General features: G+C 30.8%; 1 protein-coding gene across 3 annotated transcripts in view; it reads left to right on the top strand.

Annotated features, from left to right (window-relative positions):
• The window catches only part of LOC117173307 (voltage-dependent calcium channel subunit alpha-2/delta-3), a 64,375-nt gene that overhangs the window by 6,730 nt on the left and 30,022 nt on the right, over positions 1-27,623 (top strand). Inside the window, exons 2-9 of one of the 3 annotated variants that reach the window (XM_033361797.1) lie at positions 4,466-4,547; positions 6,494-6,750; positions 6,819-6,980; positions 12,876-13,108; positions 17,672-17,991; positions 22,369-22,596; positions 22,862-22,990; positions 26,191-26,552. In XM_033361797.1, the coding sequence (XP_033217688.1) occupies positions 4,466-4,547; positions 6,494-6,750; positions 6,819-6,980; positions 12,876-13,108; positions 17,672-17,991; positions 22,369-22,596; positions 22,862-22,990; positions 26,191-26,552 (1,773 nt within the window). Of the gene's footprint in view, positions 1-4,465; positions 4,548-6,493; positions 6,751-6,818; positions 6,981-12,875; positions 13,109-17,671; positions 17,992-22,368; positions 22,630-22,861; positions 22,991-26,190; positions 26,553-27,623 lie in introns of all 3 variants that reach the window. The other 2 variants (XM_033361796.1, XM_033361798.1) reach the window with 2 other exon arrangements.

Below are 27,623 nucleotides of genomic sequence, written 5' to 3'. Positions count from 1 at the left end.
TGTTACGCCAAAAAAGGCAAATATTTAACAATATCAATTTAGAAAAGTGTTGTTGAATTATTATTCCAAAAAGACGAATGATTTACAAAACAGTTGAATTTTCAGCCCGAAAATATTAATTTTCAACAAGAAGTTGTATTCTCAAACAAAAAATATAAATACGATGTCAAACACTTGAATTTTTAACTAAAAAAGATATATTTTCAATTAAAAGGATCATTCTTGAACCAAGAGTGAAAGTCAAAAAAGTGAATTTGCAACTAAAAAGAACAAACTAATGATTTTTCATATAAAATGAATCTCCATCGAAAGAAATTAGTTAAACTTTCAGTAAACCATTACAATTTTTTATCGAAAAACTGATTTTAAGAAAAATAGTTCTATTTTTAATAAAATAATAAAATTTGCAACTAAATAGTCGAATTTTTAGTCGAACGAGATTATTTTACGAACCAAAAATATAATAGTACTTTTATTCAAAAAATTTTAATATTGCATTCTACTAATTTTGTTCGCATGTAAGGGAACATTTTTTGAAACCAGGGTTACAGAAAAGAACTTTGAAAAAAGAGGAGAAGAAAGTAAAATGTGAAGTCTAAAATATGAAAGTGATTTTTAAACTTATTATTCGCAAAGTTCAAATTCATCATCTGGAAATGTCATCTCTAAATCAAAATTAGTGGAAAACTATTAATTGGTAGTAGTTTTCTGCTAATTAAAATGACACTAATTTGTTTACAGTTAATTAGTAAAAAATCTAATACTTGAATGTTTAAGAATAACCGACTAGATGAAATAGTAACTGTACCTATAAATTATAAAAGGAATAAGTGTTCATGATATTACTAAATGAATTGGGAAATACACTGAAACTCTTCTATAGCGCCAATTTTGGGGCTGACGGTGGGTGGGAACTAACTCATTAGAACCCGCTCCGCTTTTATTTGTTCATGCTTGAGTGCTCGCCTGAGTGAAAGCCGCATATCCCGCGTACCCTGCGCAGCTCCTGTTACATCTATATGCGGCGCTGCCTCAATTCTCGAAAGGGCTATAGAAGGGAGGGCTATTGAAGAGTTTCACTGTATGTTAAGTAACTATTTTAAAAGGTAGTTTTAAATAAATTGAAAAGTTGATTTTAGAATAAATAGAATTTTATTGAAATCAAAAGATAAATTGCTATATACATGGAAAAATACAAGAAATGTGAAAATTGCACCAACGATACATCAAGTTTCATATATGTAATCATACTACCTAGCTACCTAAAACTGTGGGTTTTCAACCTATTTATATTATTATAAATTTCTGTTCAAGAAAAGCCACTTAAATCTTCCTTTGAATCAAGTCGAGTCTGGCGATTTTGCGGTACATTGGTCAATTTCTACATGCTATAAGCCTCAAAGATGTTTAATTTTTCTGAAAATATACTTTAGTTGAATTAACTCTTTTCAAGGACAATGTCCAAGTTCCCTTTAAACTATTTACTTATTCTTCAATATTAAAGTAAAACTTAACCATTTTAAAGAAACTGAACAGACATCAAATGTAATATTAGTGACAAAAAGCATTTAACTTGCAATAAATTGAAAGCAAGAATCCACTAAAAATTGCGAGAGGAACGACAGTCGGCTTCATGGTCAAATGGCTCAGTCATGATCCAATTATTTGATCAAGGTGGCCAACTACTTCCAGGGAAAACACACAATCGAGCGCTCGAAAAAAACACTAGAACTTATTCATTCAAAAACCACTAAGTTACTAACTTTTCACTAGATTTGACTTTATGGGCGCGAAATTTGAATTTATATTATATTAATAAATAAAAAAAGTAAAAAGCAATAATAATAGACAATTATAAGTTTTTCTTAACTTTTATTATTTTAAAATAAACATTAAATTTTTTCAAATAATTTAACATTTTAAATTAAACTGTTATCGATTCTGCTATGTGAAACAACAGATATGATACAATTTTTATAAACTTCTCTATATTCAGACAATTTTTAGCCTGTACAATTTCAAATTTACCGCCATATATAGCGCCTGCTGGGTCTGTCATCTGCATAGACACTCAGTAATTTTTAGTTTCGCACCTGGAACAAGAATGTTCCTTGCACTCACATCGCGTCGTCTCTTCGAAGTTTGCAAATAAAATCGGGACTCGTAGTTAAAATCAACCTTATTTCAGTAATTAGTTTGAATCCATGACTTATTGCGCGAATAATTATTATTTCTAATTAAAATATAGTCTTGTGTATACAGTTTTTACCTTCTTCCTTCCTAACCTTAAATCACCACGTGGCTTCCAAATTGCTATGAGATTCTATCATCAGGGAATAAAATTCTACCCAATTTTTTTGCCAGAATTGCTTCACTTGATTTGACTTTTAAAGTTCAATGTAATCTTTACGATGAGCCTTAAAAGACAAAACAAGTTACCAATTTCTTGTCTAAAGCAAAATTTCTTAACCGCTTTTTGGCCGGATTACTCGGCCGGTATTGAAGCCGGGATCCGACCAGTTTACCGTGACGTTTTTAGCCGGATCCCGGCCGGATTCCCCGAGCAGCGCCCGGCTTAAAGCGGGGCTATTCGGCTGGGACCCGGCCGGATCCCTGATTGCATTCCTATACGGGAAGTAACCTATCAAATCAAAATTTGACAGGTCACTTAAAAAAAATTTTTTTCTCTACTATTTCAACTATAACTCCAAAATATCATTAGAGATAATAAAGATAAAGAAATTTAAAAAATAATTATGAAACAATTTAGAAAATTGTCTAAAATTTAACCACAATCGGTTTCAGATGATCATTCATGGAGTGACCTTGCTTTAAAAGAAAGTTGCGTAAATGACACGAAATTGAACAAAAGAGTATATTTGGTATGGAAACAATAGAAAACATGAAAGTTCCGAGTTATGCCTAATTTTGAGACATTATGAGATTCGCATAAACGTATAAATAACGTATACAAACCTGCGAATTCTATTCTGTTGTTTGCAGTAAAAAGTATTTTATTCAGCATACTGGAATACGCATATGCTTAAAGTACCTTATTTCGAATCATTAATAACAAACCAAATTTTAAACTCACTTGCTTTGGTTGTATCGGCCGCGATCCATAAAGTCACTCAAATAATCAATGCAATCAAATCGGAAACGGATAGCGTCAAACTGGTCGGTAAACGCAAAGCATCAAATCACTAGACATCTCAGCCAATGATATTGCCCTAGTAATTCACAGAAACACTGTCATTGCCTGAAATGTCTAGGCCCCTCACAAAGCAAATTCACTTCAACGAATCAACTGCGAATTGATATCAGAGAATTCTTTTTATTGGACGGTATTCTGTAGTGCAATCACTTGATCAATCGCTATTTTCTACCAGATTGTTTGTTACCGTTTGGAACTGAAAATGAATGAATCGGAATGAAAACAGCCAAAAATTTGAAAAATCACTAAATTTTTCACATAATACTGTAACAAAATACTAATTGTGTTATCACACATAGCCTAAAAAAACACAGCGGGCCCTTGAAAAACACTAAATTTGTGTTAAAATCACAAAAATGGCAACCCTGGACTGGATTATGGGCTGCGTGCTCTCAACGAGGACCCGGTGCACCACTGCGCTTGCGTTAAACAGAGTCTTATCATTGGTGGAGAATAGAGATTGAAGAGAACACCTAATTAGTCTCTTTTCTCAAGTTGTGACGTCCGCTGGAAAGGCGCCACGCTGACGGCTAACCAATAATACCAATCAAATGGGATGAAACATAATTTTTTTAATAACTTGGACAAAATTTAATTTTGAAAATTAGTGAATTTATTTATTTAGAACAGTGCACGGGCAGATCATAATAGCACATTCTTTTTTATTTTTCAAAAGCTGACATCTTGTGCAGCAATCTTAACCTGAGATACCTAATACGAGAGGCGCCATTTTCCTTTAGCGGTATATTCAAAATTTATTTAACATTCAAAATTTATATAATTGAATATAAATGGAGAAATCATTCAACTTTCTTAATTCAAACTCTAAAAGCAGCAGAAAGTATTAAAAAATTAGAAATTATGTTTTGTTACAAATTCGTTACCACCCATTGAATTTGTAAGTACTACTAACCAAATGAGTGGAATATTCTTACTAATTCATTTAGAAACAGAAATGTTACCATTTCGTTTAGTAGAAACTGATAAACTTACCAATTCAGCGTTACTCAAATTTCTAACAATTCGGATTTAGAGAGATACTAAATGTACCAAATGTTTGTACATTTCGTAACGTTACCTTCCTTCCCTTGTTGCTAACCGTAATATTCGGCGCGACCTCCCCCCTCCCTTCAAATTGGTAACTCCTTATAACAAAATTACTAATTAATTTGAAATTTTCGGATTGAATCAATCCATGATTGGTATTTTTTATTCAAAATTCAATTATTTAATATAGATAAAATTTTTCAGTGTAGACCAGTGGGCTGAGAAGCTTGGACGTGAAATTTGGGAATTAGCTAATGATGTAGCTAAACCGGATGTGTTGAAAGATGTAAGTTTAGCCATTTTTGACAATCATTTTAAGGAAAGTTTCTCTTTTCCACTATTTGAAAAAAATTATTTCTTGTCGATTTTTCCTTAAATGTCAACTAAATTATTAGAACCCGATTAGAATATTAAACTATTTTTGGTGGAAACTAAATCCCTTTTGCTTAAAATAACTACTATTTCGTTGAAAATTTAATTCCTTTTTTTAAATTTAAATTTAAAAAAAAAGTCAAAGTTTTGGGGTGAAATTTAATTTTTTTGTTGAACATTTGTATTTATGGATACAAATTCGTTCTTTTGGATTAAAAATTCCACTATTTGGTAAAAATGCATCAAGTTCTGGTTGAAGTCAATCTTTTTTTGTTTAAATTCGATAATATTTGTCTGTAGAAAATTGCATTATTTTTTTAAAAAGTCGTCTTTTTTGTGGAAAAGTCAATTTTGTCGTTTAATATTCTTATTTTTTTATAGAAATTTTTTTTTATTGAAATGTTAAACTGTTACCAATAAAATTAAGTTTTAACCAAGTAGTTTCATTTTTAATCAAGTATAGTTGAATTTTCGACCAAAAAGATAAATTTCCAACCGAGAGGATTAATTTTCGACCAAAAAAGACAATTTTTTCAACAAAAATCTTCATTTTTAAGCAAATAATTAAATTTTCAACTAAACAGGTAAATATCAAATAGAAAATGTGATAGTTAAACAATTACTTTAAAAAAAAAGAAAAAATTTTACAAAAATAGTTTTCAGGCAGTGAGCAAAATCAATTTAGATAAAAAAAAATAATTTTGTAGAAAAAAGTTTAATTTTTAAGAAAAAAGATGAATCTTTAATAAAATAATAATTTTTTTAGCAAAGTATTTCAACATTTAACCAAGTAGTTGAACCTTCAACAAAAAGCGTAATATTTGTTATTTTAACCAAGAAATATTTTTATTTTAAATTAAAAACAGATGAATTTAACAAAAAAAAATGAAAGTAGTTTAATTTTTAAATAGAAAAGATGCATTTCCTTACAGAAGAGATTAATTTTACACCAAAGGGATGAGTTTTTAAGTTAAGGAGTCGAAGGTTTTGGAAGGGAATTCAATTGAAAATCGAAAAAGATCAATTTCAACCATAAGGGATTTAACTACAACCAAAAATAGTTGCATTTTTAAACAATTTGTTAAATTATCAAGATAAAAAGACGCATTTTTTATTAGACATTCGAATTTTCCCAGTAAATAATTGAACATTTAGGTAAAAAATTCAATTTTTCAGAAGACAGTTGAATTTAAACAACAAAGTTAATTTTGAACTGAGATACATGAATTTTCAACAAAAATAATACATTTTTTCACCAAAAAAAAAGAAATTTTTATCCCAAAGGGTCGAATTTTTTATCCAAAAAAACGACTGTACAAGAAAAAAGAATTTTTCAGCAAAAAGTATATCTCTTGAACTAAATAATTTAGTAGTAAACAAAATAATTGAATTTTAAACGGAATAGTAGAATTTTTAGCCAAAACAGGACAAATTTAAACGCCTGCTATCCATGTAACGCCTTTGAAACCTCTTAGAAACGCCTACTGACTCCGCCCAATATATATTTCTACTAACCACGCCCATAAAACGGAGTTGATTTTCATCGTCAACAATAAATTCAGTCAGTAATTTAAAACTGACGCAAAAAATCACATCTTTTGGATTTTTTAAGTTAAAAAAAAAACTACAAATCCTATAACTCCGCTATTTTTTAGATTTTTCTAAAAATATTTAATTGGATTTTTTCACTAGCAAAAACTCATATATCCTGAATTAGAGCCAAATCCCAATTCCCGTGATCTGAAGACGTTTGTGGGCTCTAGCAGGGGTGGCACAATTTAAAATAATTAATTTTAAAAAATTCATATTATTCCAATTTAAAAATTAATGCGCATTCTTTTTAACTCGATGATTACACAGCGGTACAAAACAATGAATACGAAGGTGGTCCCCAAGCCTGGAGATGAACTGATTGATGTAATAAGAGACAGCGTCGGGCGGATGCTGCACCGGAAGATGGATGCTGTTCGTTGCATTCTGCATGCGGCCGAGAAGGAATCTGAGATTTATGAAGCGCCTAAATCTTTTGAGGGCATGTCCTACATGAGTGGAAAATTCAGTAATGTACCCGGTGAGGTTACAGCCTTGCCGGAAAATTTACGAAACATCTCTTACAGGTAAAATGTGTAAAAGTATCGCTGTGGATCAAGGGATCTTAACAATTATTTATTTACTTTATTTACAGGGAAATGACTCTAACGCCAGATTCTCATTTTTACAACATTCCCGTGAACATAAATTATTCGTCTGTTCAAGTCCCAACCAATGTTTATGACTTGTCATCGGATGTGGCTGAAGCCATTAGTTGGTCCGAAAACTTGGACGAAACTTTCACACAGAATTACAGGTTAGATTAGGCGTTTAGAATTTTATTTTAAATTTTAAGCCATTTAAACATATACGCCCACTTGCAACGCCTACTAGCAATTCACATTACCACGCCTGTTTTAAATTATTTGGAAACACCCACTGGTTCCGGAACGCCTTGTGGACTGTCTTGGAAACGCCTACTGACTCTGTTCTTTTGTCAGCCTACTACACATTTTTTCTAAATGCGACCTGTAGAAAATTTTATAAATAATTTTGATAGATCACGTCCTAATTAGGAGCGCTACCTGATGACAGCAACGATATGTACACTAGAAATGCCAATTTACGAAGTCTGCCTCGAGACGTATCTCCTTCCAAAAAATATATTTAACAGTGCCCTTCATCAACTACCCACATTTAACTCCGCCCACTATCAATTCCCATTAACGACGTCCACTAGGAATATTTAATTACTACTCTAATTGTCAATTAACTCAGACTACATAAATATGAATGCCTACTGAATACGCCTGCTGAGAACGCCTGCTTGCAATGTTATTTAATACGTCTGCATTAAATGCCTTGGTAACACCAACTGATTTCGGAACGCCTACTGACTCTGTTCTTTTGTCAGCCTACTACACATTTTTTCTAAATGCGACCTGTAGAAAATTTTATAAATAATTTTGATAGATCACGTCCTAATTAGGAGCGCTACCTGATGACAGCAACGAGATATACACTAGAAATCCCAATTTACTAAGTCTGCCTCGAGACGTAACTCCCTCCTTAAAATATATTTAACAGTGCCCTTCATCAACTACCTACATTTAACTCCGCCCACTATCAATTCCCATTAACGACGTCCACTAGGAATATTTAATTACTACTCTAATTGTCAATTAACTCTGACTACATAAATATGAATGCCTACTGAATACGCCTACTGAATACGCCTGCTGAGAACGCCTGCTTGCAATGTTATTTAATACGTCTGCATTAAATGTCTTGGTAACACCAACTGATTTCGGAATGCCTACTGACTGCTCTTTGGTCAGCCTACTAAAAATGTCCTCTTACTACGGTCAGTATAAAATTTTACAAATAATTCTAATAGATCACGTCAAATTAAGAGCACCTCTTGAGTATACTAACAAAATATACACACTTAAAATGTGAATTTACCAAAGCCACGCCCAAACGTGACTACCGCTAAAAATCTTGATTAAACACGCCCTACAGCAACTCGATTCATAAGACCTTTTTTTTCTAAATAACGCCTTCCGGACTTTCTTAGGAACGTCCACTGAATTCGCTCACTATCACCATCAAGTTTCATTCACACCTCTCATTAGGAGTTTTTACTCACTACTTCAAATTAAGATTAACTCTCGCGTTTCTTGAAAATACCCATTGAATCCGGAACGTTTTCTTAACTGCCTTGGGAATTCCTACTGAATCCGCCCTTTGGTTAGCGTACTAAAAAATCTTCCTATCAGCGCCCAGTAGAAGATTTTACAAATTACAGTGAAACTCTTCTATAGCAACGATTTTGGGGCTGACGGTGGGTGGGAACTAACTCATTATAGCTTGCTACATTTCTGTTTGTTCACGCCTACGTGTTCGCCTGAGTGCCAATCGCAGACCCCGCGCAGCTCCTGTTACGCCTACTTGCGGCGCAGCGTCTATTCTAGGAAGAGCTATAGAAGGGAGGGCTATTAAAGGGTTTCACTATATTATAATAGATTCTATTCGAATTTGAAGCGCCTTTTAATGACTCCGATGCAAGAATAATAACGCCACTAATAATGCTAAATGAGTATTCTAATATGGTTTAGATAGAAGTTTGAGGGAAAATTTATTTCTTTAGAATTCTTTAAAATTCATTTCTTTAGGGTTTTAAGATAAAAAAAGCCATTTCTTTCATTATTGTTGTCAATCAAGAAAGTATGCAATTAGGGAATCTACAACAAAAAATTATAATGTGCCGTAATTGGGGATATAAAATCAATGGGCGGCGACTTATGTCATAAGTCTTTTCTATAATAATAAGTGATTTTGAGTAGTTCCATATTAAACAAAGATATATCAAAAGGACTGTAAATGATTTTAAAAGACTTTGAGTGATTTTAGGAAACTTTAAGATATTTTGTATGATTTTAAAGAATTTGAAGAAATCTTAAAAGAATGCTGAAAAATTGATTGATTTTCAAGAAATTTCAAAGATTTTGTAAAGAATCCAAAAAGGTTTAAGGATTTTTTAAAGATTTTAAGGCAGTTAAGGTGATTTTAAAGAATGTTAAGCGAGTTACTGAAAAGTCATTCAAAAAGATTTTAATGAGTTAGAAGAGATTTCAAGGGATGTAAAAAAAGTGAAATATTTTAAGGAATTTAAAAAAATTTAAACGGTTTTAATTAATTTTAGTCAATTTCGAAAGATTTTTAATGATTTTAAAGAAGTTGAAGGGATTTCAATAAAATTCGGAGTTCAAGTGATTTTACGGAATTACTATAGACTTGACGGGATCTTAGAGTTTCTTTTTAAAGGATTTAAAAATAATTCCGAACGTTTTAAGGATCTAAAAGAGATTTATAAGATTTAAAGACAGATTTAGTGATTTAAAAAAATATCAAGCGAGTTATTGAAAAGTTATTTAAGAATTTTAAAGAGCTTAGGAAATTGAAAGGATTTTAAGAGATTTTAATTATTTTAGTCAATATTGAGAGATTTAAAATTTTTTTGAAGAGGATGAAGGTTAGGAATTTTTAGGAAATCTTGCAGGATTTCTAACAGTTCAAGTGATTTTAAGGAATTAGTATGGACGCGGCGGGATTTTAAAGTTTCTTTTTGAAAGATTTGAAAATAATTCAAAAATAATTTTTAAAGTTTAGAGATTTTTGAGAAATCTCACTGGATTTCTAACAGTTCAACTGATTTTAAGGAATTAGTATGGACTTGGCGGGATTTTAAAGTTTCTTTTTGAAAGATTTGAAAATAATTCAAAAATAATTTTAAAAGTTTAAGGATTTTAAAGAGATTTTACAGGATTTCTAACAGTTCAAGTGATTTTAATTTAGTATGAACTTGGCGGGATTTTAAAGTTTCTTTTTAAAAGATTTGAAAATAATTTTTAAGTTTCGAAGGATTTCCAAGAAATTTTATAAGATTTTAAGACAGTTTTAGTGATTTCAAAGAGTGTAAAGTGAGTTATTGAAACAGATTTTAATGAGTTTTAAGAAATTTCAAGGGATTTAAGAAATTCAAAGATTTTAAGGATTTTTAAGAGATTTTAATTAATTTTAGTCATTTTTGAAAGATTTAAAATGATTTTCAAGGGACGTGACGGGATTTGTAAGTTTCTTGTCACAGGATTAAAAATTATTCAAAAATAATTCAAAAAGCTTCGAGGATTTACAAGAGAGTTGATAAGATTTTAAGACAGTTTTAGTTATTTTAAAGTATGTCAAAAGCAAGTTATTGAAAAAGTGATTTTAAAAGATTTAAATAAATTTTAAGAGGTTTCAGAGGGTTTACAAAAAGCCAAAGATTTTTAAGATTTTCAAGAGATTTTAAGGTGTTTGAGAAAATTTCAAGGATTTTAAGAGATTTAATTAATTTCAGTCAATTTCGAGAAACTGTGAAAGATTTTAAATAATTTTAAAGAAAAAAAGGGATTAAAAAAATCGGAGGAGTTTAAGGATTTTCCAGAAATCTTAGAGGATTTCTTTGAAAAAAATATACTTTAACGGACTACCAAAATTCCAAAATTGTCACCCCCAACGTTAACGACAATGCATTCTAACCTCAATCCGGCAAATCATATTTTTTCTTGATGGATTGTGCAAATCGCACACTTTCCAAATAGCCAATAATAATTAAGGAAATGGCTTTTCTATGTACAAAGCAAAGCGATATCACGATTTTCTCCGTACTTTCGTCTAAAAAAATTAATTTTCGTCGAACTCCTATCTAAACAACGCACGGTGGGGTGAAATCGGAAAACGAGATTCAAAATTACATTTAGTACGCAATTATGCACCGATTTTAGATTTTTTTTTGAAAAATTTAGTACCAAATTTTTCAGAAAATATTGAGAGTAGATTTTTTATTCTTTTGTTTATTTAATTTTTATTCCAATGCAAACAGCGAAAAATGTCGATTTTTTAAATTTCATTTTTTATCTTCTAAACAACATTTTTCTTATACTTCTCGTCCTTTGCATTTAATGCACAGGGGTATAGGAAAAAATTAAAAAATTGTTAATTTGCATAATTAATTTTTATAAACAAATTTTATTAACAACTACTCGAAATTAGGAATTATTCATCTTTAATGTATATTTCTGCTCTAAAATCGCTTGCTTTCATCATTAGGATGACTCGTGGACATTAAAATTTAAGATTAAATGTTATTTGTTTATTTTATAAACAAAATATATAAACAAATGCACATGTTGGCCGTTTTTAGGAGAAAAGAAACCGTTTTTTCTTCCGATCTTGTTCCATTTATATTGTTTATGATGTTTTATGTTGAAATGTTTGCCGCTTATCAATATTTGTTCATTTTATAAACAAATAATATGAACAAATAAACATTTTGGGCGTCTTTAAGCGAAAAGAATTCGTTTTTTCTTCTGACCTTGCTGAAATTATATTGCTAATTATGTTTTCTGAAAAAAATTTGCATCCTATCAATATTTGTTTATTTAATAAACAAATGTAAATAAACAAATGTAAAATTTGAGTGTTTTTAAGCAAAAAAAAATTTCTTTTCTGACCTTGCTGAAATTATATTTCCAATGATGTTTTCTGAAAAAATTTCGCCATAAATTAATATTCGCTTATATTATAAAAAAATTATTTCAATAAATTTACATATTAGTTATTTTTAAGCAAAAAGAAAGCATGTAACATGTGGTGCCATCTGTTGTCACGTCGCACAACTTCACGCTTCTCACATATTATTACGTAATTTGAATGATTTCTCTCTCTTTTAAAATTACTGAAATTTGTATACGCTTACATCATTCGTTACAAATTTTATAGATTTTATTTTGTAACAAAAGTTCATCAGAAAATATCACTGGCAATATTATGTAGTAAAATAAACAAATATTGATAGGTGGCAATGATTTTGTTCAGAAAACATCTCTAGTAACATAATTGCAATAAGATCGTAAGAAAGAACGGGTTCTTTTTGTCTAAAAATGGCCAAAATGTGCATTTGCTTATATAATTTATTTATGAAATAAACAAATAACATTTAATTTTAATTTTAATATCCGCGTTTGATCCTGACGATGAAAGCAAGCGATTTCAGAACAGAAATATACTTTGAAGACGAATAACCCCTAATGTCGAGTATTTTTTAATATAATTTGTTTATAACAATTAACTATGCAAATTAACAATTTTTTTATCTTTCTTATACCCCTGTGCATTAAATCGAAGGGACGAGAAGTATGAGAAAAATGTTGTTCAGACGATAAAAAATGAAATTAAAAGCATCGACATTTTTGTTTGCATTAAAATAAAAATTAAATAAACAAGAAATAAAAAATCTACTCCCACCATTTTCTGAAAAATTTAGTCCTGTATTTTTCAAAACTAAAAATCTAAAATCTGTGTATAATTGCGTTCTTAATGTACTCATTTTCCGATTTCAATCCACTGTGCAACGCTTTGCACTCCACCAAGTGGTCAATCCTTATAGATTTCGACGTTACCGACCGAGTGAGACGTAATATTAGAATATTCAATTTGCAAGCCACGCCCAGACGTAATTACCTCTAGGATATTGACTCCGCAACGCCTTTCCGAATCTCTCGGGAACGCCTACTGACCCGCCCACTCTCAATTCCTACTAACCACGCCCATAGAATGTATTTTGTACCAAATGTGCCAAATGAATCCAGACTATGTTATAAAACAGGTCTGATCCTGCACTGTCATGGCAGTACTTTGGCTCCACTACTGGAATGCTGAGACTCTATCCGGCAATGAGATGGAAAACTAAAAAAACTAAGGACAGTACAGAACGCTTGGGAGTAGATCCGTACGACTGTAGAATTCGAAGTTGGTTTATTGAAGCTGCCACCTGTAGTAAAGACATGGTTATTTTAGTTGACAACAGTGGAAGTATGACTGGAATAGGAAAGTCAATTGGTAAATTCTTTTTCTTTTTAATTTTCCTTACTTTAAGGTGTAGTTGTTAGGGGTTTTCAACTCCAGGTCTTATAGCTTAACCAGACTTTATCACCCTTACAGTTACGGGCAGTTATACGTTCGTCCTACCCGAAGTGGGAAGAAATGCACTTTTTTGTTTAACCCTTAACCGGCACACTTCCTGTATGAGACACAAAGGACATACTGGGTCTATTATACCCGTCACCAACTTTTAGTGCTCACTGCAAACAGAACATTCATTTTTTCGGGCTGTAGAAATTCATGTATTTTGTTTAAATCCTTAGAATTAACAGTGAATATTTATAGGATAGATATAAATAAATTAAAATAATTAATCAAATTTAAATCGTTAGAGAAATTTAAAAAATGCCGTTTTTTACAAAAAAAATTAGATAACTTTTTTTATTTTTATTATTTTTGCACAACTATTGAATTGCTTACTTTTGAAATTATATACTTGGACCCAAAAATGAACGTAATAGTGTATGCTTTAAAATAGGTATTAATTTGAGCCGAAAGTTGATTTTCTTTAAATGAAAATACGTTTTTCATCAATTTTGTATTTCTATGCCCTTTATTTTAGCGTTTTATTAAGAGATATTTTGTAAAAAATAATTCCCTGGGTCATCCAGACCCGTAGTGCTGGTTAAGGGTTAAAATAGTCTAAAGTCTGCAATTTTGGTCCAATCATTAAATTTTCTTTAAATTAAAGTAGATTGAATTATAAAGAGCCTCAAGATCAAAATTTTTGTCTTATTATTTTGGTTAATAAAACAAATTCACTCAACGTCTAAAAAAAGTGAAATTTCAACTGGAAATTTTTTTACGCTTTAACAACTGCTTAGGTAAACTTTACATCGTCTTCAATCAATGCATGGGGACTGACAAATAACAAAAAATTACTGAATGATTTATTTAATTATTATAAACCATTGTTATCACCGGCAAGTTTGTCGATTAAAGGAAATTAAAATGAGAAAACTCCTAAAATACAAGAATTTCGCAACGAGAATTATTTAAAATAATGATTTTTATTAACATTTCTAATATTTGAGAGACTAGCAGTCATTTGTAAGAAATATTGTGAAACATTTTAAATGCAAAAAAAACTTGTCCACGCGAAAGTGCTAAAATTTCTAATTAAAATAATTAATATCATTAATTAAATTAAATCATTAAAATATTTAGTAACAAAAACTGTTTATAACAATGGTTTTTGTTGACCTTTTAATTAATTATTCTATAACTATATAATTCTATAATTATTCTTGATTAGATGTTATTCTTCCATTAATACAAAGCAATTTTAACAAAAAGAATTTTTTAACCAATATTCACAATATTAGCCAATTTATTTATCAAATTTGTTTAGAACAATTAAATGTATTAATAATTAATTTTATTTTAAGGTCTTACCGTAATGTTCTTGAAAATTCAATGCTTTTTAATTTTTCACATTCTCATCATTTATGACATACGAAAATAAAGTTTCGTTGATGTCTTCTGTCTTTCCATCTGTCCATCCGTGAACCAGACAGTTTAGATACAAATTTATAGTATTTATAGTATATATAGTATAGTATTTATAAAATTTAAAAAATCAAAATTTGAAGCCAAAAAGCGCACGATAGGGAAAAAAGTTATTATTATCATAACACCTTTTTGGATTTTTTTGGAAAATCTAAAATTCAAATTTTGATCGGAAAAAAAAATATAAAAAATTTTATTTTGTGGTCAAACTATGCAAGAGAAGAAAAAAGATGAATTAACAAAAATTGTGCTCCCAAAATAAAATCTTACAAGTTGTTAACAATCACTTCTTGATAGAACAAGTAGTTTTTGTTTTATGCGTAAAAAATAACATTGAAAATAAGAGAAATGAAATTTTGGAAAAACGACAAAAGTTCCGAAAAAAATGATTTAACCAAAATTGTGCACCTAAACCACATCTAAAACTTTGCTATGAATTGGTTTTTGATAGTACGCATAGCGTACTTTTAGTTTGAATAATAAAAATGACATTAAAATAATTTGTTATAATTTATTACATTATTTTATATGTTCATTAGAGCCTTTGAAAAATCCTACAAAATTTATTTTAACCATTTTTTAATAGGACTCATTACTTTGTTTTTACTTATCAACAATTGTATGCAGAAAATCGAAAATTATAATTTTGGCCCAATAAGAGACAGAACTCCTCTTTTGAATTTACTTATCAAAATTAATATTAAAAAATCACACAGTGAACAGCGCCACTTCTGTTGAATAGAATGACGCCACTGATTCAGGAGAACCATTACCCCGAATAGTCAGATCCGTTTCACCATCAATATAGTCGAACTGTTCCGCAAACGCGGTGCTTGCGGGTCAGTACCGCGCTTGTGCAGTTCAGAAAAATAGAGCATACACGTTTCAGAGCGACTGATCTCCTTAAGTTTGGGGTAACCAGTCCACCGAATCTGAAGCAGACGCTACAACAACCCGAAGTACAGCGACTCTCTTACCGCCAGCGCGACGGTTTTACCTAACTTCTCTCTGTGTAGGATACTTTGTTTCGTACATAAGAAATAATATGAAAACAAAAATCCTATTTTTAGCATAACAACGCAAGATAGAAAAAAATGTCTGAAAAAAGGGTTGTACTTTTTTATTTATTTTCAGACAGTTCATAAAATAAATATACTTTACAAATGTCTTTCAAAAATCGAGCGCGTAGCGTCAGTGTCACGATGAGAATCTGCACATCGAAGCCTACAGTGCTTTGCGCAGCTTAATCTTTAACTTCACTTATTTAAGTAGAAAATTCAGAATATGAAGACGCATATAAATACTGTTACCTGAAAAAAAATGCGAGACCCAACAGACGCATGCACTAGGCGCGCTCAAACTTGCGAGCAAAGCGACCCGCGCGACTAAAATGCGCCCGCTAGGCAGTATATTTTTCTAAATTATTAATCTAACCAAAATTGAGAGCTGCAGACTTTGTTCTAAAGAAACAAGTGCATTTCCATCGAATGTGTGTCCATCCGTTGAGTTTTTTCCCGGGATGGAAAGGGGAGTCTGGCAAAATAAGAGGGTGGAAGCAGGGGAAGTGAGTGGAGGGGATGTAGATAAAGTCAGTGGAGTGGAGGTATGGGAGTGAGGGTAAGTGTGGGGGTGAGAAGTAAAAGAAAGCTGGAGAAATCGGGGGATTGGAAGTATAGGAAGTAAGAAGAAGTGAGTGGCATATAAGCAAAGTGAGAGAAAGTGAGGTTGGATGTAGGGAAAGTGAGTGAAAGTGAAGCGGCATGTAGGGAAAGCGGGATGAGTGGAAGTATGGGAAGTGGGGAGAAGTGAGGCAAGGAGAACTAGTAAAGTACTCGTAAGTCACGGGGTGGGAAGTGAGATGAAGTCGGGAAAATAAAGGAAGTGGAAGTATGGACAGTGAGAGAAAATAGTGGGACTGAGGGAGCGGAAGTATAGAAAGTAAGGAAAAGTGAGAATATTTATAAGGGAAGGGCAGTATAGGAAGTGAGGGGAGGTGATCGTAGATAAATTAGTCAATTAAGGGGGAGTGAGGAGAGATAAATTAGTGAAGCGACGATGAGTAAGGGGTGGGTAGTCAGAATAAGTAGAGGAAGTGAGTAGAGTGAAAGTATGTGAAGCAAGAGAAAGAGAGAAGGGATCTGAAGATTGTGAGAGCAGTGGAAGTATGGGATGCGAGGGAAGGGGAATGAGCCACGCAAGAGAAAGGAAGGGATGGGAAGTGAGAGGAAGTAGCGAAAGGTAGGGGAAGTGTGGAAGTGATGAGAAGTAATGGAAGCGATAGTAAGTATGGAAAGTCATGGGAAGTGGTAGAACTATAAGAAGTAAGGGAGACTTAGAGGTGGGAATATAGGGTAAGTGAGAAGAGTGTAAAAATGAGAAGTGAGGAGAAGGAGAGTAAAAGAGTGTGAAAGGTATTGATATGAAAAGTCCGTATTGAGTGTGAGGAGAGGCGAATTTGTGAAGTGATGACAAGTAGAGGAGACGTAAGAAGACAAGAATGAAAACGAAGTGGAGGAAGTGAGAGGAGGGGAATTAGTGAATTAAAGGGAAGTGTGGGGTGTGTAGAAAGTAGGGTGTAGTGAGTAGGTAGGGGAAGTGAAACATGTGGAAGTATGGGAAGTGAGAGAACTGGAAGAATGGGAAGAGAAGAGAGGGAATGTATGAAATGTGAAGAGTGCGAGTAGGGGCAGTGAGTGAAAGTAGAAGAAGTAAGAGGAAGCAGGAAAATTGAGAAGACTGAAAGTATGAGCTGTGAGGGGAGCGAAGATATGGAAAGGAAGGTGAAGTGAAAAAAGTGAATGTGAGAGAAAGTAGGGGAAGTGAGGGGAAGGATACTAAAGGAACGCCTGGGGGGATTGACGGTGAAGAGCAGTATTGGGTGTGAAGAGAGGAAAATTAGTGAAGCGAATAAAAGCAGGAAAGGCGTGACAGGATGGGAAGTAAAAGAAAATAGAAAAAAGTAAGGGGGAGTAGGGTAAGGTAAGTATTTTCATACTGAATCAATTTTTTTAGCAAGAAGAACAGTGTATGCGATCTTGGAGACGCTTTCGAACAACGACTTTGTACAAATTATGAACTTTTCCGACACTACACAGGAGATAGTATCTTGTTTTAAGGATAGACTGATTCAAGCAACACCGGAAAATGTGGAAAAGTTCAAAGACCACATGGTGCAGATGAAACCGGAAGGAATAGCGAATATAACGGAAGCCTTTATCAAGGCGTTTACTCTTCTAAAGAACTACAGAGAGACGCGAGGTTGTGGACCCCAGACACCCTGCAATCAATTAATTATGCTCGTAACCGACGGAATCGCTAGCAATATTACCGAGGTATGTATGAGCTATATTATACTACTGTCTTCTCAAGTGGATAATATTTATTTATTAAAAATCGTCAGCTGATGTTAGGAGATAAAATTTGAGATCAATAGGGTTCAATTGCACATCATTCTGACTACCAACTTCCGATCAAATTTATCCATTTTCGTGGATCCAAAATTAATTTTTACACATCTTCATTCATATCGGTTGAGAGGCATTTGTTATAATTTTTATTAAAAGTCGTAGGTTACTCATGATTAAAATAATATTCTTCAAGTAAGGAATGTTTCACAAAATTTTGAATTTTAAGGTGTGGGAAAAATTATAATTTTTTCTGTATGACAACTTTCTAGCACTATCAAAATAGGTTTTGGAAAATGTTTAATTTGCAAAAAATAATTGAATCCTAAATTGAAAAAGATAAGTTTGAACCGCAAATGGAAAATTCATATTTTAAGTTATAAAAATTATTTTTGAATAAAAAACAATTTTTAGCGAAATAATTCAATTTTTAATTAAATAAATAAATTTTTAATTAAAATTATGCATTTTTACACAGAATAGTTGAGTTTTCAGTTAAAAAAATTAATTTTTAATATAAAGAACAAATTCTCAACCTAATAGTTCAATTTCAAACCAAAGAGATGGATTTTCAACTAATATTGTAAATCATTAATTATAAAGATTTTTTTGTTAATAAAGGAGATAACTGTTTACCGAGTAGTTGAATTTTCAAATCAGAAGATGATTTTTTAACGAAAAATGTAATAGTCGATAATTTAGCCAAAAACAATGTTAATTTTGAACAAAAAATAGTGTAATTATCAACCGCGGAAGATTCTTCTGCGATTAACTTTCTACTAAAATTAGTTCAATTTTTACCCAAAAAGGTGAACCTTCAACTAAAATTATGATTCTTTAACCAAAAAAATTAAATTTTAAGCAAAGCGTTCAACTAAAAAAATTGTTTCAAACAAACATGAAATACTTAAACTTTTAATTAAAGAAATTAATGCTTAACTAAAAAAAAAGAAAATCTGCAACAAAATGGTTAATCTTGTAACCAAGTAGTTAAGGTTTCAACACAAAAAAATGAATTCTCGACAAAAAACATGAATTTCCAATTAATCTGCAGAATTCTATACTAAAAAAGATTCATTTTCAAGTAAGTAGTCAAATTTTTAACAAACAAACAAAAATTCCTACCAAAAATTGGAATAATTGAAAAAATCATTTTCTACACAATAGTTACAATTAAAACTAGAAGGGTTACATTTTTAATTGAGAAGATGAATTTTCTGCCCAAAAAGAAATTTTTTTAATAAAATACATAAATTTTAAACTAAGTAGTTAAACTTTTAACTAAAAAAAATTTTGTCAAAAATTAAATAGTTACAAAAAAGACTATTTTTGAACAAAGTATATGAATTTTTAACTGAGTAGTTGAATTTTTATTTAACAAAGATAAATTTTTAATCAAGAAGATTATTTTTTTTACGTAAAAGACGAATTTTTACTCCAATATATAAATTTTAAAATAATTGTTGAATTTTTTACTAAAAAAAAGATAAATTTTCAACTAAACAGTGGAATTTTTGACTAAAAAAAATATTTTTTCACCCAAAAATTGAATAATTAAACGCGCAGTTAGAAAAATTACTTCCTAATGCAAAAATTAATATTTTTCAACAAAATAGTTGAACTATGAAGTTAAAAATATAAATTTTGCACCAAAAATGAAATAAGCAAATGCATTTTTCATAAAGATCAATTTGTCACCAAATGGTTGAATTGTCAATTCAAATCTAACAATTCTCCACGAAACGTAAAATACTCAATACTTTAACCAACAAATATTTTTTTTTTCGATCAAAAACAATTGAATTCAACTAAAAGTAAAGAATTTATACTGAATAGATTTATTTTTAACCGAAAAATGAAAATATTTCTAACAAAAAAATGAATTTAAAAACGAACAAGATGAATTTTCAACAACAGAGTTGTATTTTCTACCTAAGAGATTCTTCAGTTAAGAGAACAATTTTTTTTAACCAAATCTTTTCGTAAAAAATTCACCTATTGTTTAAAATTCATATTTTGTTACAGATAAATCAACTGAAATATTTTCTGGAAGAACGCTTTTTTGGAAATTTGTCTTTTTTATATAAAACTTCATCTTTTTCAGTATGAATCTTACGTCTTTCTTGGAAAAATTCAACTGTTTTGATGAAAATTGAATTTTTTTGTAGGAAAATTTTTTTTTCTTTAAAGTTCCTAATTTTCTGTTTAAAAGTTAACTGAAATCTTTTTGGATGAAAATTCAACTTTTTTTGTTGAAAATTTGTCTTTTTGATTTAAAAATTCACCCTTTTTAGTAGAATTTTTTTTTCTTGGACATAAATGCAAGTGTTTGGTTTATTATTTAAGAATCTTGTTAAAAGGTCATATTTTTTGGTTAAAAGTTCCAGTACTTTACAGAAAATTAAAATTCTTCGATGAAAATACAACTATTTGGTTAAAAATTCGACACTTTTGTTGAAAAGTCGTACTTCTTTGTTAAAAATTCGGCTATTTTAATGAAAATTGAACTATTTTGTAGAAAATCTACTTTTGTTTTATATTAAACATTTTGGTATTGAAAAGAGATCTAAAATCTTTCCTGGATGAAAATTGAAATACCTTTTTTAAATTAAATTTTTTCTTTTAAAACATTATTCTGTTTCAAGAGAAATTTAATCTTTCTTGGATAAAAAATGAAAATATTTGGTAACGAATTTAACTATTTTGTTTAAAATTAATCCTATTTTGTTGGGAAAGTTCGACTTTTTGGATTAAAAATTCATTTTTTTCGTAGAAACTTATTTTCTGTTCACAAATTCATATTTTGTTCCTGAAAATTCAACTGAAAATTTTTTGAATGAAAATTCAACTATTCAAAAATTATTTTTTTAAATGAAAATTCATCTGTTTGAAGAGAAATTTCATCTTTCTTGGATAAAAATGTAATTATTTGTGAAATAATTCAACTATTTCGTTAAAAATTCGTTTTTTTTTTATTGAAATTTTATCTTTTTGATTCCAAAACTCATCTGTTTTTGTAGGATTATCATTTTTTTACGAAAATGCAACTTTTTGGTTAACAATTCTTCTTCTTTGCTGGAGTATTCAAATCTTTTGTTTGAAAGATTTGATTGAATCACTTTGTTGAAAAATAATTTTTTTTTACGAAGATTTATATTTTTAAATAATAGATCTTAAATTGTCGGTAAACTGGTCTATTAGTTGAATTTTTTACCTGGTCGACACTCTCTAACATCAACTAATGTATATTTTTAGTTGAAAATTCATTTCTATGGTTGAAATTTTAACTATTTTGTTAAAAAATAATCTTTTTAAAATGAAAATTCAAATACTTAAGTAAAAGTTAAATTAGACATTTAAACAATTATTTTTTCGATTGAAGGCTTATGGCTTTGGGTGAAAATTCAACTATTTAGTCGAAACAACGACTTTTTTTGGTATAAAATTAATTTTTTAACTGAAAATGTTATTTTTCTATAATTTTAAGATTGATATTTTATAGTTAAAAATTCTTTTTTCTAAGGAAAAAAATCATTTTCTTAGTTTAAAATGTCATGTTTGCTGGGTAAGAATTCATCAGTTTCGCGAAAAATTAATTATTGGCTGAAAAGTCATATTTTCGTCTGGAAATTCAATTTTTATAGACAAAATTCGTATTTCGGCTTCAAGGTTTAACAATTTAGATAAACTTTTATTTCTTTCTTGAGTGAAAAATCTTTATTTGTTAAGAATTTGTCTTTTTGTTAATTACACTTTGTAAAAATAAATGTTATGTTTTTTGATTGAAATATAAGCTATGACTACTGTTTTATTCCGGCCAATTCTACTAGTAATAACTAGCAAAACATTTCTGGAAACTAAAAATTACGTACAATTGAATTGGTGAGGATCTAGAAATATTTTGTTACGATTTGTAACAGGGGGTGGGGGAGTAAATAAGAATAATTGATAGGAAATATGTTAAACAAGTAGTAACTACACCAAACTCTCGCTTTTAGTCCTGTATCGGGGATTGCCTTCAAATAGCCTTGGACTGGTTTTGGGGTGACAGAAACGTAAACAGTGAGGGCCGTCTGACTCGTTTCCAATTGGAATATATATATCTGTATATATATAAAGTCGCAACCACTCTCGCCCTGCGCTTCTGAGAAACTGCTTGAGCCAGCAGTTCTAGGAAGGCTGAGAACGGAGTGACTGAAAGCGAGAGTTTGGTGTAATTATAAAGAAGATAAGCAGATAGTCGATTCTTCAATTACCATCTTTAGTTATTCTATACGTTTATTTTCAATTTTTTTTCGACACCAGGTATTTGAAACTTGGAACTGGCCAGAAAATGGTACGCTAATTCCGGTAAGGGTTTTTACGTATTTATTGGGCAAAGAAGTGACAAAGGTACGGGAAATACACTGGATGGCCTGTTTGAATAGAGGATATTATGTCCATGTTCATGATCAAGAAGAAGCACGAGAGCAAGTGTTAAAATACATTCCGGTTGTAGCCAGACCCTTGGTGCTACAAGGAGTCGAACATCCGGTAAGATGGACGCACGTTTATGCAGATATCACGGTACGATTTCAGAATTTATTTGAAGTTCTTTATCTGGGTCAATCCAAAGATTTTTTAAAAATTTAGACCAACTCTTTAGGAACAATATTGGCAGCCAAATTCATCATCTAACTTAGTTTAATAAACTTTAAGGGTTTTATTATTATTGATATTAGAGAAATAGAGAAAAGTTTTTCTGCGCTTTTCTCAAAATTCTTGCACTTTCGGTTCTTAAGTGAGAACATTCCATTAGAATCCAGCACTTTCAACGTGGCTCTGGTTGGTAATGGAGCACTATGATCAAAAGACCCGTCTTGAGAAACATCTAAAAGGAAAAAATCTGGGCGTCAGGGTTAACGAAGATGCTATCTACATTAAACAGGTTTAAAATACCCCTCTGACCCCGTTTTCCTGGATTTCATTTATCATTTCTTTCCATTTCTTATTGTTTGATTTCAAGAATTCCTGCGTAGTCAGCGAAGAAAGGGTGAAATGCATGCCTATCGAATTGCAATCATCTTGAAAGTATCACTGAAAGACTTTCCATTTTAATAAATGATAAAAAAGTTAGCATAGTGGTTTTCAACTGGCCAATTTTATATTTTTGTTACAATAAGTGGAAAAGGGTTGCACTATTTATCATAAAAGTATGAATATTTGATATTCAGTATATCAAATCAAACTAGCGATTTCAAAACAAAATTAACATAATAAAATTAAAAGACTAAAAACAATCTTTTTAAACTTTCGTAGAAAGAATATGAAGTTCGGAGATCTACTATACGAAAAATTATGACTCATCGTTACAAAGAAACACACTCTTAAAACACTTAAGTATGGACACTAGGCCCAATCCTGAAACGCATATATGCATGCACGGAGAGAATTTAGTTAAAACCGTTGCGCTAGTTGTTAGAGAGTCGCTGCACATCGGTTTTATGTGGCGTCAGCTCCAGATTCGGGGCACTGGTTACCCCGAACTTACGGAGATTAGCCGCTCCGAAATGTGGCTACTATAGTTTCCTGAGCTGCGCAAGCGCGGAACTGTGCTGTAAGCGCTGCGTGTGCAGAGCGGTTTGAGTATACTGTTGATTAAACGGCTTGTTCGGGGTAATGATTCTTCCGAATTAGTTGAGCTATTCTACTGAACATAAGTGGCGCTGTGCACTGTGTGATTGTCGCGACAATTATGCGCGTTGGTGAGCGGTTCTGCCAAACTTCTATCCATGTAACATTGTACTAGAAAATAATCTTCCTATCTTTTCTCTTTTATAAGAAATTATATACAAATTGAAAATACGTTACAGTTAAGCTTGTTTTAAGTTCAATTTTTAACTTTTTAAATTATGATACGCTTAGTTTAAAATGCGTAATTCTAAAAGCTTCTATTAAAATTTTTTCCATTTTTAAGCATAGTTTTTTCAAATGCAGTTCTCACTACTTTAATAATTGAAAATTAAAAGGGATTGTAATTGAAAATTAGGAATAAAAAGCGTTTTTAGTTGATCAACTTTAATTATAAATTAATATTTTTTTAATAGAACTATACATTAAGTATTATAAAGTTAACAATAATTAATTTACCAAGACGACTGTGAAACCGTTAAAAAATATAAGCGGTCAAATGATTTAATTTCCAATTTTATTCAAATACAGTTTCAGTCTGAAATATTCCATTTTCAACCCATAACAAAAATTAATTAGAAAAAAGAAAAATTATTCAATTAGTAGCAATATTCGGCTGTACATATAAAACGAACAATTATTATTTATCAAATGTTTAAAACTGGACATTTTTAAATATAAAGCCTTGATTCATTAAAATTTCAAAGAGGTGAAAACTTTGACGTTACTATTTTAATTGTATTTTACTTTGAATATCTCTAATTTTTTAGTGAAACAATTAAATTTTGACGTATAAGTTGCAATTTTACACTTAGCAACCAATTTACAAAACAAAAATGGAATAATTTTAAGAGATGCTTTTTTATTAAGAGACGTTTTAAAAAGATTTAAAACTAATGTTTATCTTGAAATGATTTATAATAATTTTAAAAAAATGTAAATTTTTCCAGGTTTGAAACAAAACATTTAGTATCCTTTTAAGAAGTGTAAAAGGTTTTATCAAAATAAAAAAAAAAGTTTTTACGATTCCTAGGAAAACTAAAAAGCAATTTTCATTTTGACAAATTAATTTTAGAAGATTATTTAAGAAGACTTTAAAAGATATCCAAAATGATCAAATAAGAATCTGGGATATTTAAGGGCAATTTTTGTAATTTTGCAGGTTTAAAAAAAATGTATGAAAAATTGGAATCATTGGAAAAAGTGTACCTTTTCACGATTTCCAAATACATTCTTTTTAATATTTAAGGCTTTTGAAAGGTTTCAAGGTAATTAACATTTTTTGTTTATATTCTTCGGAAAATGTCGTGTTTTTTTTATTTTGAAAAAATGATGTGTATAAATTGTTTTAAAATATTTAAAAAAAGGATCTATACAATCATCGTTTTGACGGTACGTATATAGTTGAAAATTATTTTTCAATTGTTTACTTTTCAATTCACAATTCAATTGCACAAGTCACGCGCGAAAAAAATGATTACAAAATTATAAAAGAAGTCTACTGCCGGCGTCCTCAGCTCGGACATACTCGGGAATATAAAGAAATAGCGCTATACGAAAAGTGGAAACATGAGTTTCAATTTTTATAATACGTCGCAGGTTCCAGGGATGTTCAAATTTATAATTTGAATTTCTCAAATAAGTTTTATAGATTATAATATTCACTTTTTTGCTTACTGAAACTATTTTTATACAAACTAGTAAGCAGCATATCACTTTTTTGTACGATTAATCTTTCAAATACAGATTGATAACATTTCGTATTCAAATACTAATTTTATTAACTGAAGCTTATAAAAAACTATTATGGAAATGCGAATTTCAGTACTTTAATATGAATAACTCGAATAGTTCAACATTTTCGCGTGTATTGATATACAAGTATACTAAACTTTAATTCATTTTCATCATTTATTAAAATGGAAGGTCTCTCAATGTATAACTTCTATTTGAGTGAAAAAAGATTCATCGATCCTTAGAAGATAATTCGGCCCCTGATACTTAAGTCATCAAAATTCAATACATATCTTTTTTCTTCAAAAAGATTCGACTATTCATACGAGTACCTAGGCTTTTTCCTTCGTAGAAGATTTTCTCTTGTGTTTTCCAGATTCCTTGTATTGTAGCTTGTTATTGTTTAGGGCTGATAAGGTAACTCATCTTTTTCCTTTTCTTAAAATGTTGAAATTATATCTTATCGGCCCTAAAAATTCCAGAGTGGTAGAGAAGAATTGTATTTATCAATGTTATCTACTTATGGATTGTGGTGGATTCCCATTGGGCACAAAATTTAGCGACATCGTTACGACATATTTACGACATTTTTACGACATCCTATGTCCGTGTCGTAAAAATGTCGTAACTATGTCGTAAAGACGTCGCCAAATTTTGTGCCCAATGGGTTTTGCTTGTTGTTATTTTCGTCTCATTCTGATTTTGATTTTCTGTGACAAGTAGCTAGACTCAAAAGAAGATGTGCGATCAGATCCATCGCTTTTGAATTCAACATCTTATCAAGAATACAGTCTCCTTTTATCAGTCAGCATTCCTGTGTTTGACCTTAAGGGAAACAAGGACAATAGCACAAAAAAAGCAAATCTTCTTGGAGTTGCTGGAACAGATGTGCCAATTGAAGAAATAAGGAAGTTAACTCTGCCTTTTAAACTTGGTGTCAATGGTTATGTTTTCATTGTTTCCAACAATGGATATGTAATTCTGCATCCAGATTTGCGACCTATTTCTAATGGAGAATTGAAACTCAACTACAACAGTGTTGATCTCACGGAAGTGGAAATTCTTAATGATGATAGTGAACCCAGGTAAGGGACCTTACTTTAATTATGTAACATCTCAAGGTAAGGCGAGAATTTTTTTCACAATTTATTATGGAAGAGGGGAGGTGGTCTTTCACCCATGTACGTGATTTTTTCAAATTCTCAAAAACTTTCTCCTGTAAAATAACTTTTTTCTGAATATTTTTCTTGTTAATTAAAAAGTTGATGTTTGTTAGCAGAAATATTACATCTTTCTTGGGTTAAATAGATGCTACTTTACGACCGAGATTGTGTTAATAATGAAGATGGTAGGTTTTTTGGTTTTTTGTTTCTTTATTGAACGTGTCGTAAAAAACTACGGTTCGACCCCTATACCGAGGGCCTCATCAGGTTTATGGAATTTCTAAATGTAAGATATTTACAATTAAAATACTAATAATTATTTACGTTAAAAATTGAAAATTAAAACACTACAGTTTACATTATGAATAGTCTTACCATAGATAAAAACAACTTTTGTTGCACATGTGTCGATGTTTTTCGTGAATTTTAAACGGCCATAGCCCTTACTGGATAAAAGCAACCGTTTGGATCTTTTCTTTTTTCTTCACTTTCACCCATGGCAAGGTAGTTTTTTTATTTAAAAACTTATTTTGGTGGGCCAACACATGATAAAAATACGATTGCCATGGGTGCACTGAGAGAATTGACAAGTTTGCAACTTATTATAGCGGGGCACACACACATTTGCACAACGAATAATCACAAGGCGCAACGCACAAGAGAAGACGGTTAAACGCACACGGATCTGCATAGCTACGAGGGTAGTTCAATAAGTCCTTAGAATGACCAACAGATGGCGCGCGAATCCCTCCAAATCATCTGTTTTCAGTCAGCACCACTCCCGACTAGATATATGGTGCAGTCACAGTCCACATCTTCTGAGTTTACGTGTTTTTATAACCAATTGAAAAAAAAAATGATTCGTTAAGAAAAAGGGAAAAAAACGAGTTTAGAGCGGTAATCAAACATTTTCATTTAAAGGGTTTAACCCCATATGAGATAAAAAATGAATTGGACTCAGTTCATGGCACAACTGCCCCTGCCTTAGCAACG

The sequence above is a fragment of the Belonocnema kinseyi genome, chromosome 5, assembly GCF_010883055.1.
Source record: "Belonocnema kinseyi isolate 2016_QV_RU_SX_M_011 chromosome 5, B_treatae_v1, whole genome shotgun sequence".
Classification (NCBI taxonomy): domain Eukaryota; kingdom Metazoa; phylum Arthropoda; class Insecta; order Hymenoptera; family Cynipidae; genus Belonocnema; species Belonocnema kinseyi.
This window is presented reverse-complemented; position numbering and strand designations above follow the sequence as displayed.